At 69.9% G+C, this 16,396-nt stretch overlaps 1 protein-coding gene across 3 annotated transcripts; it reads right to left on the reverse strand.

Moving 5' to 3' along the window:
* Positions 1–277: 277 nt before the first annotated feature.
* Positions 278–12,566, reverse strand: LOXL4 (lysyl oxidase like 4). Of its 3 annotated transcripts, XM_054034638.1 has the most exons (15): positions 12,529–12,566; positions 10,410–10,695; positions 8,649–8,821; positions 7,573–7,778; positions 7,102–7,140; positions 6,694–6,910; positions 6,133–6,316; positions 5,392–5,546; positions 4,794–4,961; positions 4,244–4,406; positions 3,689–3,932; positions 2,942–3,057; positions 1,083–1,219; positions 646–757; positions 278–385 (listed from the first exon to the last, which is right to left on the reverse strand). In XM_054034638.1, exons 2-15 carry the CDS (start codon positions 10,669–10,671, stop codon positions 315–317), a joined length of 2,247 nt encoding a protein of 748 aa, XP_053890613.1. In that variant the 5' UTR covers positions 10,672–10,695; positions 12,529–12,566; the 3' UTR covers positions 278–314. The 3 variants fall into 3 exon arrangements, with proteins under 3 accessions (XP_053890613.1, XP_053890615.1, XP_053890614.1); XM_054034639.1 differs by lacking the exons at positions 278–385; positions 646–757 and having other exon boundaries at positions 1,137–1,219; positions 2,942–3,109; XM_054034640.1 differs by lacking the exons at positions 4,244–4,406; positions 4,794–4,961; positions 5,392–5,546; ... (5 more) ...; positions 10,410–10,695; positions 12,529–12,566 and having other exon boundaries at positions 2,942–3,109; positions 3,689–3,926.
* Positions 12,567–16,396: the final 3,830 nt, after the last annotated feature.

Below are 16,396 nucleotides of genomic sequence, written 5' to 3' on the forward strand. Positions count from 1 at the left end.
GTCACGGCTGCCCCAGCCCGGGGGGGGGGGCAGGGACCAGTGGGACAACAACCAGGACTGGGGGGCCCTGGCCTGCCCACCCCAGCACGGGCCTAGGAGAGAAGCTGCCCCCCCAGCACCGCGGGGCCTTTGTGGGGGTGCTCTCGGGGGAGCCCCGGGGCTGGCAGGAAGGCCCAAGCCCAGGGACACAGTGTGACCTCCCCCTCCACCCCACCCCAGCCTCCGCCCCCTGCGGCTGCTGTGCAGGGGGCAGCACTCAGCCCCCCAACGCCCCCGGTTGGGGGCTCCCCCGGCTCAGCTCCACCCCACGTGCTTCAGATGAGGTTAGTGGCCAGGCGCTGCTGCTGCTCCAGCTCTCGCACTGCGTCGGCGCCGTACTGGTCCCCTGGGGAGAGGAGGGACCCGTGTGAGTGGGGGACCCGCCTCCCCCTGCCTGGCTGAGTGGGGGAGGGGCACAGGGCCTGTCCACTGCAGGCCCGGTGCCCACGGTTGCTCCCCGGGGGGGTGCACAGCGCTGTACATTGCCCTCCTCAGCCCCGGGCTGGGCCGGCTGCCCCTCCTGCTGCCTCGCGCAGGGCCCCGTTTCTGGGGCAGGCCTGAGCACTGCTCTGCCCGCCCTGCCCCCCCCAGGGCCCCGCCCAGTACCTGTGCGGCAGCCGTGCAGCCAGATGCGATGCCCGTCGTACTTGCACTGGCACCTCATGACGTTGTTGGAGAAATCGGACTCTGCCACCTCGTGCTTGGGGTTCACGACCACCTGGGGAGGAGAGGGGAGGGGAGGGGAGGGGCAGGGAGCCCGCGGTGCGGGGAGCTGGGTCATGCCCGGGCTGGTGGGAGAGGGGCGGGGGCCCAGCCAGCGCCCCAGGCCCCCTCCCCAGCCCCTCCCAGCAGCAGGCACGGCCCAGACACTGCACAGGAGACGGGCTCTGGCCTCTGGCACAGGCTGGCGGGTTCCCCAGGACAGAGCCAGGCCTGAGTTTGGCACCTGGAGTGGCCTGGGGGGGGGGGGGGGGAAGAGACAGACCGGGGGAGGGCAGCAACGCCTGCTGGAGGGGCCCCGGCCCCGGGCACTCAGCTCCTACCTGTAGGACGTAGCTGCCGGGCCCCACGTCGCTGATGTCCACCCACTGGCAGTCGATGTCGTGCCGGTAGGTGTCCCAGCACCCCGCACTCACGCCCTGCTCCCCAAAGTTGGCACATGCGAAGCGCCGCTGCAGCCCTGGGGGGGGGGGGGAGGGAGAGAGAGACGGTGAGGGGACAGGATGACTTGGGCAGCCCCCCTCCCCCAGTCCCACCCGCACCCGCCTCCTGCCCCCCTACACACCCTCACGCACCGGAGAGCTCTTCTGTGGGGAGCTGCCTGTGGGAGGAGTTCCCGGCCTGTCTCAGTAGGGGGCGCTGGGGGGGCGGGGCAGGGCGCTGGCTGTGGGGGGGGGTCCCAGCAGGGGGCGCTGGGGGGGCAGGGCAGGGCACAGGCTGTGGGGGGGGGTCCCAGCAGGGGGTGCTGTGGGAAGCAGGGCAGGGCACAGGCTGTGGGGGGGGTCCCAGCAGGGGGTGCTGTGCGGAGCGGGGCAGGGCGCTGGCTGTGGGGGGGGGTCCCAGCAGGGGGCGCTGTGGGAAGCAGGGCAGGGCGCTGGCTGTGGGGGGGGTCCCAGCAGGGGGTGCTGTGGGAAGCAGGGCAGGGCGCTGGCTGTAGCAGGGGGCTCCCAGCAGGGGGCGCTGGGGGGGCAGGGCAGGGTGCTGGCTGTGGGGAGGGTCCCAGCAGGGGGTGCTGTGGGGAGCAGGGCAGGGCGCTGGCTGTGGGGAGGGTCCCAGCAGGGGGTGCTGTGGGGAGCAGGGCAGGGCGCTGGCTGTAGCAGGGGGCTCCCAGCAGGGGGCGCTGGGGGGGCAGGGCAGGGCACAGGCTGTGGGGGGGGGTCCCAGCAGGGGGCGCTGGGGGGGCAGGGCAGGGCACAGGCTGTGGGGGGGGTCCCAGCAGGGGGCGCTGTGGGAAGCAGGGCAGAGCGCTGGCTGTAGCAGGGGGCTCCCAGCAGGGGGCGCTGGGGGGGCAGGGCAGGGCACAGGCTGTTGGGGGAGCTCCCAGCAGGGGGCGCTGGGGGGGCGGGCCAGGGCGCTGGCTGTGGGGGGGGTCACAGCAGGGGGCGCTGGGGGGGCAGGGCAGGGCGCTGGCTGTGGGGGGGGGTCCCAGCAGGGGGTGCTGTGGGAAGCAGGGCAGGGCACAGGCTGTTGGGGGAGCTCCCAGCAGGGGGCGCTGGGGGGGCAGGGCAGGGCGCTGGCTGTGGGGGGGGGTCCCAGCAGGGGGTGCTGTGGGGAGCAGGGCAGGGCGCTGGCTGTAGCAGGGGGCTCCCAGCAGGGGGCGCTGGGGGGGCAGGGCAGGGCGCTGGCTGTGGGGGGGGGGTCCCAGCAGGGGGCGCTGTGGGGGGCAGGGCAGGGCGCTGGCTGTGGGGGTGGGGTCCCAGCAGGGGGCGCTGTGGGGGCAGGGCAGGGCGCTGGCTGTGGGGGGGGGGTCCCAGCAGGGGGCGCTGTGGGAAGCAGGGCAGAGCGCTGGCTGTGGGGGGGGTCCCAGCAGGGGGCGCTGTGGGGGCAGGGCAGGGCGCTGGCTGTGGGGGGGGTCCCAGCAGGGGGTGCTGTGGGAAGCAGGGCAGAGCGCTGGCTGTAGCAGGGGGCTCCCAGCAGGGGGCGCTGGGGGGGCAGGGCAGGGCACAGGCTGTGGGGGGAGCTCCCAGCAGGGGGCGCTGGGGGGGCGGGGCAGGGCGCTGGCTGTGGGGGGGGTCCCAGCAGGGGGTGCTGTGGGAAGCAGGGCAGGGCGCTGGCTGTAGCAGGGGGCTCCCAGCAGGGGGCGCTGGGGGGGCAGGGCAGGGCGCTGGCTGTGGGGGGGGTCCCAGCAGGGGGTGCTGGTTCTGAGGAGGCCCTGGAGGGGTTACCAGAGCCCGGCCCCTACCTGGGGGGCAGTTGGTGTCCTCGAGGCAGAAGCTGGCCTTGTGCCCCTCAGCCACCCTGGAGCCGTTGAGCGTCAGCAGGTCGTAGTGGGTGAAGACCTCGATGCTGTGGTAGTGCCTGGAGGGGCGAGAGGGGGCAGGGAGGGAAGGAGCAGTGCCCCCCCCTCGACCTGCTCCAGGCATCGGGCCAGGAGCACAGGGGAGGGTGTCCCGCATTTGGTGAGCTGGGCGGGGAGTGGGGGAGGCTGGAGGGTGCCCTGGCCAACCCCCCTGTCCCTGCAGTGGGCAGAGCCTTGGCAGTGCCAGACCCCTGGGCAGGGAGGGCAGGGGGAGGAGAGGAAGGAGCTGCCGGGGGTGGGGGCTGGGGGCCGACAGCTGGGAGCAGAATTACAGCTCTGCGTCCAAATAAAGCCGTAATGACAGTCCTGGCCCAGACGCTGCCAATTACGCCGGGCGGGGCCGGCACCACAGAGCCAGCTGGGGACCAGGACACGCAGCCAGCCGGGGGCCATGTGGGGCCCAGGCGTGGGGAGACCGGGCAGCACATGCAGGGCCCTGCTCTGGGGCCTGGCTCCGGTTCCTCTCCTCGTCTGCCAGGCCAGAGGCTCCCAGGGCACCCGGACAGCAGCCCTTGCTCCGGGCGCTGCTAGCAGCCGCTGCACTGGGGAGCTGGCATTGCCTGGGGCCCGCTGCTGGGGGGCCACACTGCCCCGGAGCCCAGCCGTGCAGCTGTGCGGGGTGGCGCTCACCTGTGGCACTGGTGCCAGACCCAGGCGTGGCGGCCGGTCTGGGGCCGGAAGTCAGCTCGGCCCAGGTTGTGGATCCGGGAGGAGAAGCGCAGCAGGCGCCGGTGCCCGTCGGGCCAGTTGGCGTGGTCGGCCGAGTGCGAGAGGCAGCGCTCCTCATGGGCGCAGTACAGCATGGCGAGCGGCCGCTCCTCCAGGTAGCCCGTCTCCTGCACCACCTGCGCGTCCAGCACCAGGTCCGGGGCGGCTGCAGGAGCCGCGGGGTCAGGCTGGCCTGGCTTCCCTTGGGCCGGGCAGGGTCCCCCCGGCCCGGCAGGTGCAGAGCTGGGACGTTACCGCCCGGAACCTGCAGCCCAGATACGGGCATCTGCTCCCCCCCAGCCCGGCGCCCCCGTAGGCAGCCGCGTGCGACCGAGGACTTGCCCGGCTCGGGGGGGCTGAGTGCCGAGGAAATCCCCAATCCTACCCCCGCCCAGGGGACGTGACACCAGCTGCCCCGCCCACCCACAGGCTCCTCCCCCTGCTGCCCCACCCCCACAGGCGGGGCCCATCACTCACTGTCGGTGCAGCTGACCCCGGCAGAGAAGCGCCCGCCGCCCGCCGGGCAGTGCACGGGGCCGTGGCGCTGGCATTGCTGGATGCTGAGCTCGGTGCCCGTGCAGTGCACGCCGCTCATCACCACCTCGCCCGCCTCTGGGCTGCCCTGCCAGTACCAGGTCTCCTGGGGGGAGAGAGACGCCCCAGCGCTCAGCGGGGACACGAGAGCCCAGGGCCAGGCCCCCCATCCCGCCCCTCGGTGCCAGGGCCCCCCCATCCCCTCCCTTGATGCCAGGCCGCCCCATCCCGCCCCTCGGCGCCAGGGCCCCCCCATCCCCTCCCTTGATGCCAGGCCGCCCCATCCTGCCCCTCGGCGCCAGGGCCCCCCCATCCCCTCCCTCGGCGCCAGGCCCCCCCATCCCGCCCCTCGGCGCCAGGGCCCCCCCATCCCCTCCCTTGATGCCAGGCCCCCCCATCCCGCCTCTCAGCGTCAGGGCACAAGGCCCCTCCCTCCCCCCCCCCAGCAACATCCCCTGACACAAGGGCACAAGCCCCCCCCAGTGGGACTCACCTGGAGGGCGTGGCTGGCGAAGCCCAGCCCCAGCTGCCTGCAGACCACCATGGCCTCGTTCAGCCCCCACCGTTCGCCGCACACGGCGCCCCACTTCAGGGCTCCCCCCACCGGCACCAACACTTCCACCACACCCTCCTCGGGGCTGCGGCCCCCCGCCAGGCGCACCTGGGCAGAGCAAGGGTTAGCTGCCAGCTCCCCAGATCCTTAGCTGGGAGCTGCTCCTCCCCCCGCCCGGCGACAGCCACTGACTCCCAGCCCAGCTAGGGGCACCTGGGGACCCCCGTGCCAGCTGCCCACCCCACCCCCTATGTCCTCCGTGCCATTCGCAGCCTCCTTCAGCCTGTGGCATCCTCCCAATGGTGCCCTGTGCCACCCTCTCCTCCTGCAGCGCCCCCTGTGCCCACTCCCCCAGGCCCCCCAGCACCCCCCAGGATCCCCTCTCCCAGGTCTTCCTGCCCCACTGTACCCCGTGGCACCTACCCCATCCCAGGCTACCCACTCCTTCATGATGCCACACTGCCCCCTCCCTGGCCATGCGCCCCACACCCTGCCCCCCAGCATGGCTGACAGCCCCCAAGGGCCGCGGGGGGCTCACCTGGCTCTGGTAGTCCGTGTGGGGCACGTTGCACCGGACGGCAGCGTCGGCCTCATGCCGGCAGCCGCTCTGCGCTGCCTCCTGGAAGCTGCACTCCTGGAGCGAGCGCTCGTAGCCTGTGCACTGAACCTGGGACATGTGGATGGGGCCCAGGCCTGGAGCCAGAGACCAGCAGCTCAGCCTGACTCGCCCCTGGGTAGCACTGAGCTCGCCCAGCCCTGCAGGGACCCCTCCCTCGCCCCCGGCTGCTCTAGTGCAGCCCTGCCCGAGGGGCTCCCTGCACAGGGCCCGTTAGACCCTCCAGCCCGTCCTGCAGGGCACCAGCCAGAGAGGCCTCGGGCTGAGCCATGGAGAGACGGGGAATGCCCCCTTCCCGGGGCTTGTCCTGGGGCTCCCCAGCCGCCCGGCTCGCTGGGGACTGGACCGGGCCTGGCCACTGGTCCCTGGTGTGCCCGGCCGGCCCCAGCTTGGCTCCCCGAAGGCCTCCCACGCCGGGATCCGGCCGCTGCACAGCCCGAAGCTCTGGGTTCTCCCTGCCGGCTCTGCTCTGTTCCAGCGCCCTTTGCCCCTGGGGACCCCAGACCCGGACGCCCCGTGCTGCCCCAGAGCTCCCCCTCAGCTGCTCGTCCGCTACGTGCCCATTATCCTCTCCAGCCACTGCTCCTGAGACACAGCCCCCCACCACAGCCCCCACGGTCCTGCTCCCCCCCCCAGCACCACAGCTCCCCATGGCTGGCTCACCCTGGCCCATCTGGGCCCCCGTCAGGGCCTGCCTGGCCGTCCCGTAGCCCAGCTGCCGACACACCACGCTGGCTGCGAGCAGGTCCCACTTCTCGTCGCACACGGTGCCCCACTGGCCGTGCTGCAGCACCTCCACCCGGCCCTCGCCCACCTGGGCGCCAGCCCGGAGACGCACCCGGGGCCCCTGCGAGAGAGGACTTGTTCATGCGCACACCCCCACACCGGGGAATGGCTGGGGTCCCGCCTGTCACAGGGCGCTTCTCAGAGCTGTGGCAGGCTCTGTCCTGTACCCCATTCCCTGTGCCAGGGCCCCCCATAGCCACCTGCCCCACTCCCCCCAGCGCCCCCTGCTGGGACAGGCCGGGGCTGAAGCAGACAGGAGCCCCCCAGCCCACCCCACAGCCAGCGCTGTGCCTCGTTCCCCCTCCAGAACCGTTGCTGTTTGTGCTCCTGACATCAGTCCCAGAAGGAAACATTTTCCTGCCCGCGCCGCGGTGCTGCCTGTTCCTCGGGGCCGGGGGCTCTCCCGGGGCCCCCCCATCCCCGTCCCTCAGGGCTCACCTCTGCCCGCAGGCCCTTGCGGAACGGCTTGGCCTTGGCGGTCTGGAACTCGGCGCCCGGGACGCAGCTGACGACGGCGTGCATGCCGTGGGCACAGGCGGGCTGGCGCCGGGCGGCAGGGGACACCTGCACCGGGCAGTGGGACAGGTGGGGCTCCGTGCCCAGGCAGCTGACCCGGTGGATCCAGAATGCGTTCTTCTGGCTCAGGCCCCTCAGGCTGCGAACCGGGGGGGCGGGAGGGGCAGGGTCAGCTCATGCCAGCTCCTGCCCGGCCCCAGCGGCATCCCTAGCTCCGTGCTGCCGCCACCCTGTGAGACGGGCGCCCCCCCCCGCCAGTGCCCCGTGGGCAGCTTGGCACCCGGCGCGTCGGCCCCACGTGAGGGAGCTCAGGCAGGGACGGGTCCGTACCTGGACTTGGGATCCTTCAACTTCAGGTTCCAGAGCTTCCTGCAGGGTTAGAAAGGGCAGGTCAGCAGGGCCATGGGCAGCCCCCCACCCCCTCCGCAGGGGCCGCTGTGCCCTCCGCCCCACCCCACCCGCAGCCCCCTAGACACCCTGCCCTGCAACTGGTTTCTACCCTTGGATCCAGGACTTCACGCCCCAGGGAGCCCTGTGACCCCACCCTTGCACCAATGCACACGCGTGTGCAACACTCAGCATTCTGTGACCTTGGACCCCTTCCCCGCCATCTCATCTAAGCACCCCAGACCGTTGCGAGGGGACCTGCCCCGACACCCCCCAGCCAGCCCCATGGCCCTGTCCGCAGGCAGCTCCCCTGGCGAACACCCCCAGCCTGGCAGGCCCGGACTTGCCTATCAGACCAGCCCCCCGGGCACCCCCCCGCCCTGCTCTGCACACGCCCGCTGCACCCGGCGCTACCTGTAGAAGCCGGTGTTGAGCCGCTTCTCCCGGGGGAAGCCCAGCATCCCGCACACCACGCGGCTGTTGTTCCTGGTCCAGCCGGCGTCGCACACCTGCCTCCAGCGCCCCTCGTGCTTCACCTCCACCACGCCCTCGCTGACGGGCACGCTCAGCTTCGCCCAGGCCAGGACTGGCTTGAGCCGCACCTCTTCCAGCTTCCTTCCCTGCCCCAGGCCAGATACCGGGTGAGAGGGGCCCAGGACACACGGCGGAAGAGAGCACTCGGGGGTGGGGCTGCCAACAGCTTTGTAGGACTGGGGGAAGCAGGGCAGGGCAGTGCATGGGTGTGAGTCTGGAGGCTGGGGGCAGCATACCCAGGACTGCGGGGCGGGAGTGAGGGGCGCCAGCAGAGCTGTGGGGAAAGGCCAGGGGAGGGATAGGAGGGAGGGGGACCTGAAGTAACAGGAAGGGGTCGGCATTAATCAGACCCTGCACTTGTTCCTATGCACACACGGGTGCACGTACGGAGGTGTGCGCACACACACACACACACACACACACACACTATCATCGGTCAGTATCCGCAAAGCGCATTGTGACAGTACCATGAGAATGGGGTTGTTTCTGCCCCCCCCCCATCTCACCCCTGTGAGCAGCCGGAGTATCGGGGCAGGGAGCCAGCTCCCTCAGCCCCCCCCTGCAGCAGTCAGGGAGGCCGGACCCCTCTCCAGCAGGGGGCACTGCAGTGAGTGGGGCAGGAGTGCTGGGGTGGGGCAGCTCCAGGCAGGGGCGTAGGCCCTGCACTGCCCGGGGCCGGGGGGGCAGGGGGGAGCTGGTGATAAGCAGAGGCCAGGCAGGGCAGGTTGAAGAGACAAGACCCCTGGCAGAGGTGCCAGTCCCCCCATTGCAGCAGGGATCTGCCCCCCTGGGCTGTCTGCCCCCCAGGGCTCCTGGAGGAGGGGCTCGGGCCGATTACAGGGGTCAGACTAGTGGAAGCCCCTGGCCCAGCAAAGCTGGGCGAAGCCGACCGGCAGCAGGAGCCCCAGGCGGGAAGCGCCCCCAGCCAGCCCAAGCAGCCCCACGTCCCTGCTCACCTGCAGGCCGGGGGCTGGGCCCGGGGAGCGAGGGCCGGGCGGGTGCCGGGCCGAGCACACGACGCCGGCGTCCTCTCCGTGGTGGCAGTCACTCACGCCCCAGCCGTTGGACTGGCACTCGGCCAGGGAGCGCTCGGTGCCAGCGCAGCGCAGGTTATCCAGCCAGACGGGGCCTGGCGCAGCATAGCGGGTCAGTCACGGGTCTGGGCCAGGAGCTCTGGCACCCCCCCCCATGGGCTCAGCAACAGGGCCCCAGGCCGGCAGCCCCCTCCCCCGAAAGCATCAGAGAGTAGTTATTAATGGTTCCCAATCCTGCTGGAAAGGTATAACAAGTGGGATTCCGCAGGGGTCTGTTTTGGGACCGGCTCTGTTCAATATCTTCATCAACGACTTAGATATTGGCATAGAAAGTACGCTTATTAAGTTTGCAGATGATACCAAACTGGGAGGGATTGCAACTGCTTTGGAAGATAGGGTCATAATTCAAAATGATCTGGACAAATTGGAGAAATGGTCTGAGTTAAACAGGATGAAGTTTAACAAAGACAAATGCAAAGTGCTCCACTTAGGAAGGAAAAATCAATTTCACACATACAGAATGGGAAGAGACTGTCTAGGAAGGAGTGCGGCAGAAAGGGATCTAGGGGTTGTAGTGGACCACAAGCTAAATATGAGTCAACAGTGTGATGCTGTTGCAAAAAAAGCAAACATGATTCTGGGATGCATTAACAGATGTGTTGTGAGCAAGACAGGAGAAGTCATTCTTCCGCTCTACTCTGCTCTGGTTAGGCCTCAGCTGGAGTATTGTGTCCAGTTCTGGGCACCGCATTTCAAGAAAGATGTGGAGAAATTGGAGAGGGCCAGAGAAGAGCAACAAGAATGATTAAAGGTCTTGAGAACATGACCTATGAAGGAAGGCTGAAAGAATTGGGTTTGTTTGGTTTGGAAAAGAGAAGACTGAGGGGGGACATGATAGCAGTTTTCAGGTATCTAAAAGGGTGTCATAAGGAGGAGAAAGAAAACTTGTTCACCTTAGCCTCTAAGGATAGAACAAGAAGCAATGGGCTTAAACTGCAGCATGGGAGGTCTAGGTTGGACATTAGGAAAAAGTTCCTAACCGTCAGGGTGGTTAAACACTGGAATAAATTGCCTAGGGAGGTTGTGGAATCTCCATCTCTGGAGATATTTAAGAGTAGGTTAGATAAATGTCTATCAGGGATGGTCTAGACAGTATTTGGTTCTGCCATGCGGGCAGGGGACTGGACTTGATGACCTCTCGAGGTCCCTTCCAGTCCTAGAATCTATGAATCGGGGGGGGGGGGGGGGCTCCAGGGGGCTCACTGATAACGGGGTACTAAACAGGATGCTCCCAAATTACTAGCAGACACCCCACCCCCTGGGAGAGCTCAGGGACTGTGCTTCTGACCATGTCACCCCTCCCCCCTGTTCCCACAGTGCCCCTGCTGGGACAGGCCTGGGGGGGGAAGCTCCCCCACACACACACAGCCAGCTCCTGCCCCCCTCCCCACAGCACCCCCTGCTAGGACAGGCCAGGGCTGGAGTCGCTGGGAGCTGCCCCACAGCCAGCACTGGGCCTTGGGGAGGGGAGAGTTCTGCAGCTGGGGGGCTCTCACCCCATATCTCTGCCCCACCCCCAGGAGCCCACACTCCATTCTAGGGTAGCCAGCGCCCTGCCCGGGCTGGGTCTATGCCCAGGAGCCATGCCCAGGCCGCCCCATGCCCAGCGGGGCCCTGCCTTACCTTCCCCTTGGCCATACTTGGCGCTGTGGGCCCACGTCACGGCCGACTCAAAGCCCAGCTCCCTGCAGGCCACGCTGGCCACGTGGATGTCAAAGTCGTCGTCGCACACGGTCCCCCACTGCCCGTCATACAGCACCTCCAGCCGCCCCTCGCCAGCCTGGCTCCTGGCCCCCGCCAGCCGCACCTGGATCCGCGGGGGCTGCTGCCAGCTGGGGGTCGCCAGGCACAGCAGGAGCAGGGTGGGGATGGGTCCGGCCAGCATCACTGATCCTCCACAGACAGACTCCTGGAAACAGCGTGACATGGCGGGGGTCCCCAGGGGCCACGGAACGAGCCACGGGGCCCTTTGCCGCTGACGGTGTAGGGCCCCATCCCACTGATTCTAGGGGGTCAGGCTGGCTCGGGGGCAGGGTTTGGGATGGGGCCTTTCCCCTCTAGGGGTGTCGCTGCGAGTCTCACCCTGCTCCCCACGGGCCGTGGACACAAGCAGCCCCCGGGTGCCAGAGAGCAGCGCTGGCCCCACAAGAGAGTCACAGCCCGACACCCGCCCCGGGCAGGCTGGGCCCCACAAGCGCGAAGCCCTGGCGGAGCAGTGCAAGGCCCTTCCCCTGAGCTGGGGGCACAGGGGGAGCGAGGTCCCCAGAAACCAACAGCCCAGGTAGCTGCTGGCAAAGATCCAAGCCGCGGCGGATGGCAGGAGGCGCTGCCCATGCCCAGCCCTGACGCTGCCCCCCACTGAGCCCCGCAGCCAATGCCCCCAGCGCCACCCAGCTCAACCCCCAGCAGGTGTCAGGCCCGTCTCCCCCGGAGCCTGCCCCCCACATCCACCGTGTACCCAACAGCCCCACAGCCCCCACCTGCCCCCCAACACCCTAACCCCCCCACATACTCCCACCCACCCTGTGCCCCCCTTGGCCCCCACATCTGCCCACCGTGTGCCCCCTAACAGCCCCACAGCCCCCGCCTGCTCCCCAACACACTCACCCACCCTGTGCCCCCCTTGGCCCCAACATCTGCCCACCGTGTACCCCCCAACAGCCCCACAGCCCCCACCTGCCCCCCAACACCCTCACCCCCCTCATCCTCCCACCCACCCTGTGCCCCCCTTGGCCCCCACATCTGCCCACCATGCGCCCCCTAATAGCCCCACAGCCCCCCACTGGCCCTGTGCCCCCCTTGGCCCCCACATCTGCTCACTGTGTGCCCCCCAACAGCCCCACAGCCCCTGTCTGCCCCCCAACACCCTCACCCACCCTGTGCCCCCCTTGGCTCCAACATCTGCCCACCGTGTACCCAACAGTCCCACAGCCCCCGCCTGCTCCCCAACACCCTCACATCCCACCCACCCTGTGCCCCCCTTGGCCCCCACATCTGCTCACTGTGTGCCCCCCAACAGCCCCACAGCCCCTGTCTGCCCCCCAACACCCTCACCCCTCACATCCTCCCACCCACCCTGTGCTCCCCTTACCCCCCACATCCACCCAACATGCGCCCCCAACAGTCCCACATCCCCTCACCGGCCCTGTGCCTCTCTTGGCCCCCACATCTGCTCACCATGCGCCCCCCAACAGCCCCCACCTTCTCCCCAACACCCTCACCCCCCCACGTCCTCCCACCCACCCTGTACCCCCCTTGGCCCCCACATCTGCCCACCATGCACCCCCTAACAGCCCCACAGCCATCCACCATGCACCCCCAACAGCCCCACATTCTCCCACCCATCCTGTGCCCCCCTTGGCCCCCACATCTGCTCACCGTGCGCCCCCCAACAGCTCCACAGCCCCTGCCTGCCCCCCCAACACCCTCCCCCCCCACATCCTCCCACCCACCCTGTACCCCCCTTGGCCCCCACATCTGCCCACCATGCGCCCCCTAACAGCCCCACAGCCCCCACCTGCCCCCCACAGCCACCCACCATGCGCCCCCAACAGCCCCACATCCTCCCACCCACCCTGTGCCCCCCTTGGCCCCCACATCTGCTCACCGTGCGACCCCCAACAACCCCACAGCCCCCGCCTGCCCCCCCCCAACAGCCCCACAGCCCCCCCGTGCTCCCCAACGCCCGCCCCGGTGCGCAGCGCCTGGCACCAGGGCCCCGATCCCGGCGCTCCCCACTCACCGCGCGGGCCAGGACCGAGGGGACGGACGAGCTGCTGGTCCCCGGCCGGGCCCGCCCGGCCTTTTATCGCGGCAGCCGCCCCGTCCCCGCTCCGGGCAGCCCCCGCCTGAGCCCGGCCCCGGGGAGGCTCCGCCAGCAACCTCCGCACAGGCGGGCGCAGAGCCAGCGGCTCCGGCCCCCCCGTGCGCCCCCCGAACCGCGCCTGCCTCCCAGCCCCGGGCCCCCGGCCGCCCCCCGCAGGGACCCCCACCCCCGCCGGGCCCCCGATCCCCACCTGCCCCCCGCTGCGCCCCCCGACCTGCACTGCGCCCCCTGATCCCCTCCTCCCCTCCGCTGGGCCCCCCACGTCTGCTGGGCCCCTGATCCCCACCTGCCCCCTGCTGCACCCCCAACCCCTGCCTGCCCCACACCCCCACCAGGCCCCCCGATCCCCGCCTGGACCCCTGATCCCCACCTGCCCCCGACCCCCACTGGGCCCCCCCACCTCCTCCTGCCCCCCTGATCCCTGCCTGCCCCCACTGGGCCCCCTGACCCACACTGGGCTCCCTGACTCTCACCTGCCCCCTGGCCCCCCACCAGGCCCCCTGATCCCCTCCTCCCCCCGTTGGGCCCCCAGCCCCCCGCCTGCCCATTGAAGCCCTCCACCCAGGCCAGGCCTCGCTCTTCAAAACCTCCTGTCTGGGCTGGGCCCCCCAGCCCCCTACATGGGCCTCCCGACGGGGGGTTTATGAGCACACCCAGAAAGGAGCAATTTGCCCGAGGTTAGAAACCCTCTGGGCCCAAATGAGCCACACGCCTGGGGCCCGGAGCCAGCCCGCGGGGAGAGCCCCGTGTCGCGCAGCCGGCTCTGGGCTGTGGGATCAGGCAGGGACGGGCCAGTGGGGGCCGGAGCCCCCAGCGCCCAAGTCTCTGTTTTGGCTGCAGCCACCAAGTGGCTCCTGGGCTCCCTGGGGCACAGAGCAAGCCCGGCCCGGGGACTCAGCGGGGGCCCGGCTGTCTCCGTGCACCAGCTAGTGGGGCCCAGGACAATGGGGTCTGGGTTGGAGCCGGCTCAGGGCTCTCCTCACTGACCCCGGGGGTCAGACTGGTCACCAGCTGACACTAGCTGGGACCCCCTGCCGCCCTGCTCCGAGCACCCAGTCAGCCCTCGAGACGGGATGGTGACCCGACCCCTACCAGGGCTCTGGCCCCAGGCCACCTTTGTGCTGGTCCTCTGACCCTCCGCCAGCCCTCTCCCCAGCCCTGGGGTCCCCCCAGCTCTGCCCTGCCAGTGCCCCTCAGCCCCGACCCGCAGCCCCCTGCTGTCCGAGCCCTGGGGTCCCCCCAGCTCTGCCCTGCCAGTGCCCCTCAAGCCTGATCCCCAGCCTGGTGTCTCCTGACTGCTGTACCCCTGAATCTGTCCCCAGCTGCACTCGCTGCCACAGCAGGAGTTGGGATGGTGTCTCCGGTGCCCAAGCTTCCCCCCACCTCCCCCGGGAGTGGCGGTGCCCGCACGGTGGGACGGGGATAAACAGGAAGCTGCGCGCCCACAGCAGTGCCTTGCAGGAATGTGCCAGTGGCCACGGGCTGTTTGTTTGGCATTTAAGGAGCAGGTTCCCGTCGGGAGGAGCCAGGAAACACAGGGCCCGGAATAGCCGGTGAGCTCATCACCACATCCCGGGCGGGCGGGGGGAAGGGGAGCAGCCCTCCCCCAGCCCCCCCCCACCAGACCCCCCAGCCCCGAGCTGGCCCTGGGCTCCTGCTGTCTCCCTGCAGAGGGGAAAGACCAGCAAAGCCTCCTGCCCAGTAGGTGCAGTGCCAGGGGATCCCCACACTGCCCCTGGCCCCGGTCAGTGTCACTGCTGGGCCAGGGTGGAGGCGTGTGCGGTGGGTGCCCGGGGGCTGGACGAAGGCTCCGGCTGGCGCAGGCCCGCCTGGTTGATGGCTGGGGCAGAGGGCGTTTGTGCTGTTGCATTGGGCTGCGCCCCGCAGCCGATTATGGTGCCTAAGGTGGCCAGGGGGTCAGGCAGCGGGTGCAGGGCCCCGGGCAGAGCTGGCAGTGCCCGGCTGAGTGCTTGGCACGTGCTGTACAGCTGGGGGGGGGACAGGCCTAGTGCCAGCTGCTCAGGGGATAATCTGCCGTGCACCCTCCACCTGGGCAAGGGGAGCGCACAGCCCCCAGGCTGGGGCGCCTGGTACCCCGCTTTGCCCAGCTGTGGGTGGCGACACGGGGCGGAGCAGGCACCAGCTGCACGATGTCATGTGACAGTCGGACAAGGCCAGGCTGGGGCAGGAGAGCCACGGTCATCCCCCAGAGTGGGGGAGGGGGGGAGCCCCCCCATCATGGGGCCCGGAGCTGCCAGCAAAGGCATTGGCGAGGTGGGGCTGCGCCTGCAGGGGGGATTTCGGCAAGGGCAGCTCAGTGGGGGGAGGGGTGTAAGAGGGCTCTAGACAGTTCTGCAGTGCCTGGCTCTGGGAAGAGATTGGGGGCTAGTAGATTGGGGGGGGAGGGCTGGGAGCCAGGACTCCTGGGTTCGCTCCCTGGCTCTGGGAGGGGAGAGGGGTTTAGTGTGTTGTGGGGGGGGGGGCAGGACTCCTGGGTTCTCACCTAGCTGTGCCACTGGCTCGCGCTGTTGCATTTCTCTCGGCAGCCCCCCGTGTCCGTGGCACGGAGTCCACGGCTGGCTGGGGATCCCTCACTCCAGAGAAGCTCGGGGGCCTGGGGTGGCAAGGCCGCCCCATGGACACGTTCCAAGGGGGGCTGTCACCACGGGGGGCTGGCAGTCTGCGCCGAGAGCTACGCGGGCAGCACTGGACTCTAAAGGAAAACTCCCACCTCCCAGTGACGGCACAGCTGGTGTGAAGCGGCGTGGGGCCGTGCCCCTCGCTGGCGGGCTGTGGGGCCCAGGTACAGGCCGTGCAGCCCCGTGCACTGGGCCGGGCAGGAAGCGCGGAAGGCGGCCCGGCGGGTGCAGGCACTATTCTTAGCCAGTCAATATTGATTCAGCAGCTCAGGTGCAGCTGGGCCTGGAGCTGGTTTATTTCAGGCCGGGGGGGCGGGGCTGGGGCGCTCAATCCAGCCTTGTCCCCTGTAATCGGGGCGCTGGCTCCTGGTTAGGACACACCCTGCTCGTTGCCACGGGCGGGCAGGCTGGGGGTGACCCCGGGGCTAGACACACTCACACCAGGGGGCGGGGGTGGCAGACAGCTCTGCAGGTGGGGACGTGGCTGGCACGGGGGGGGTGGGGGCACAGCTGGACCCATGACCCCGAGCAGGCGGCCGGGACCCTCCGGCAAGGGGCACTGCTGCAAACGCTGGGCCAGGGACCCTCTGCGCCCGGCGGCCCTGAGCACGGCTTCTGGGACCAGTGAACAGCAGCCGAAGTGCACAAGGGGACCTGCCCATGGGGGGGCGGGGGGGGGGGGGGCTTAGTGGCAGGGGCTCAGGGGGGTGTCTGGGCCCCCCCCACCTCGTGGTCTGGTGAATCATGGCTCAGAGCAGCCCTGCAAGGCAAAGCAGGGGGAAGATGGGGTGTGATCCGCAATCAACCCGCACCCTCCACAGCCGCCTTGTTCCTTGGCTGCCCAGGGGAGCCGTGCCCAGCGCTCTGCCTCGGGGCTCCCAGGAGGGGCAGGCAGGGGCCGGCCCCAGGATCCAGGCTCTGCTGCCGTGAGCCTGTGTTCTGGCCCGTTAGCGTCGGGGCTGCTGCTCTGGGCACCAGGAAGCTCTGACGAGCCTCGGCCAGGGTGTCCCCTTCGGGCAGGCCCAGAGCAGGGGCGGGCGCCGCACAGATCCCCCCAGCGCCAGGCGCTGAGCCCAGCATCTCCCAGAGTGCCCAGCGCGGCTGAGTGCCCGGCTCCTGCCAGCACTGGGGCTGCGGGCGCCTCT

Source organism: Malaclemys terrapin, chromosome 7 (assembly GCF_027887155.1).
Source record: "Malaclemys terrapin pileata isolate rMalTer1 chromosome 7, rMalTer1.hap1, whole genome shotgun sequence".
Classification (NCBI taxonomy): Eukaryota; Metazoa; Chordata; order Testudines; family Emydidae; genus Malaclemys; species Malaclemys terrapin.

Excerpts from the sequence above, each read along its gene's own strand:
- LOXL4 (XM_054034638.1), bottom strand. The coding sequence starts at position 10,671 with ATGCTGGCCGGACCCATCCCCACCCTGCTCCTGCTGTGCCTGGCGACC. Across the intron at positions 7,141-7,572 it reads CTCAACACCGGCTTCTACAG|GAAGCTCTGGAACCTGAAGT; the intron begins GTAGCGCCGGGT and ends CTAACCCTGCAG. Across the intron at positions 4,962-5,391 it reads ACACGGACTACCAGAGCCAG|GTGCGCCTGGCGGGGGGCCG; the intron begins GTGAGCCCCCCG and ends TGCTCTGCCCAG.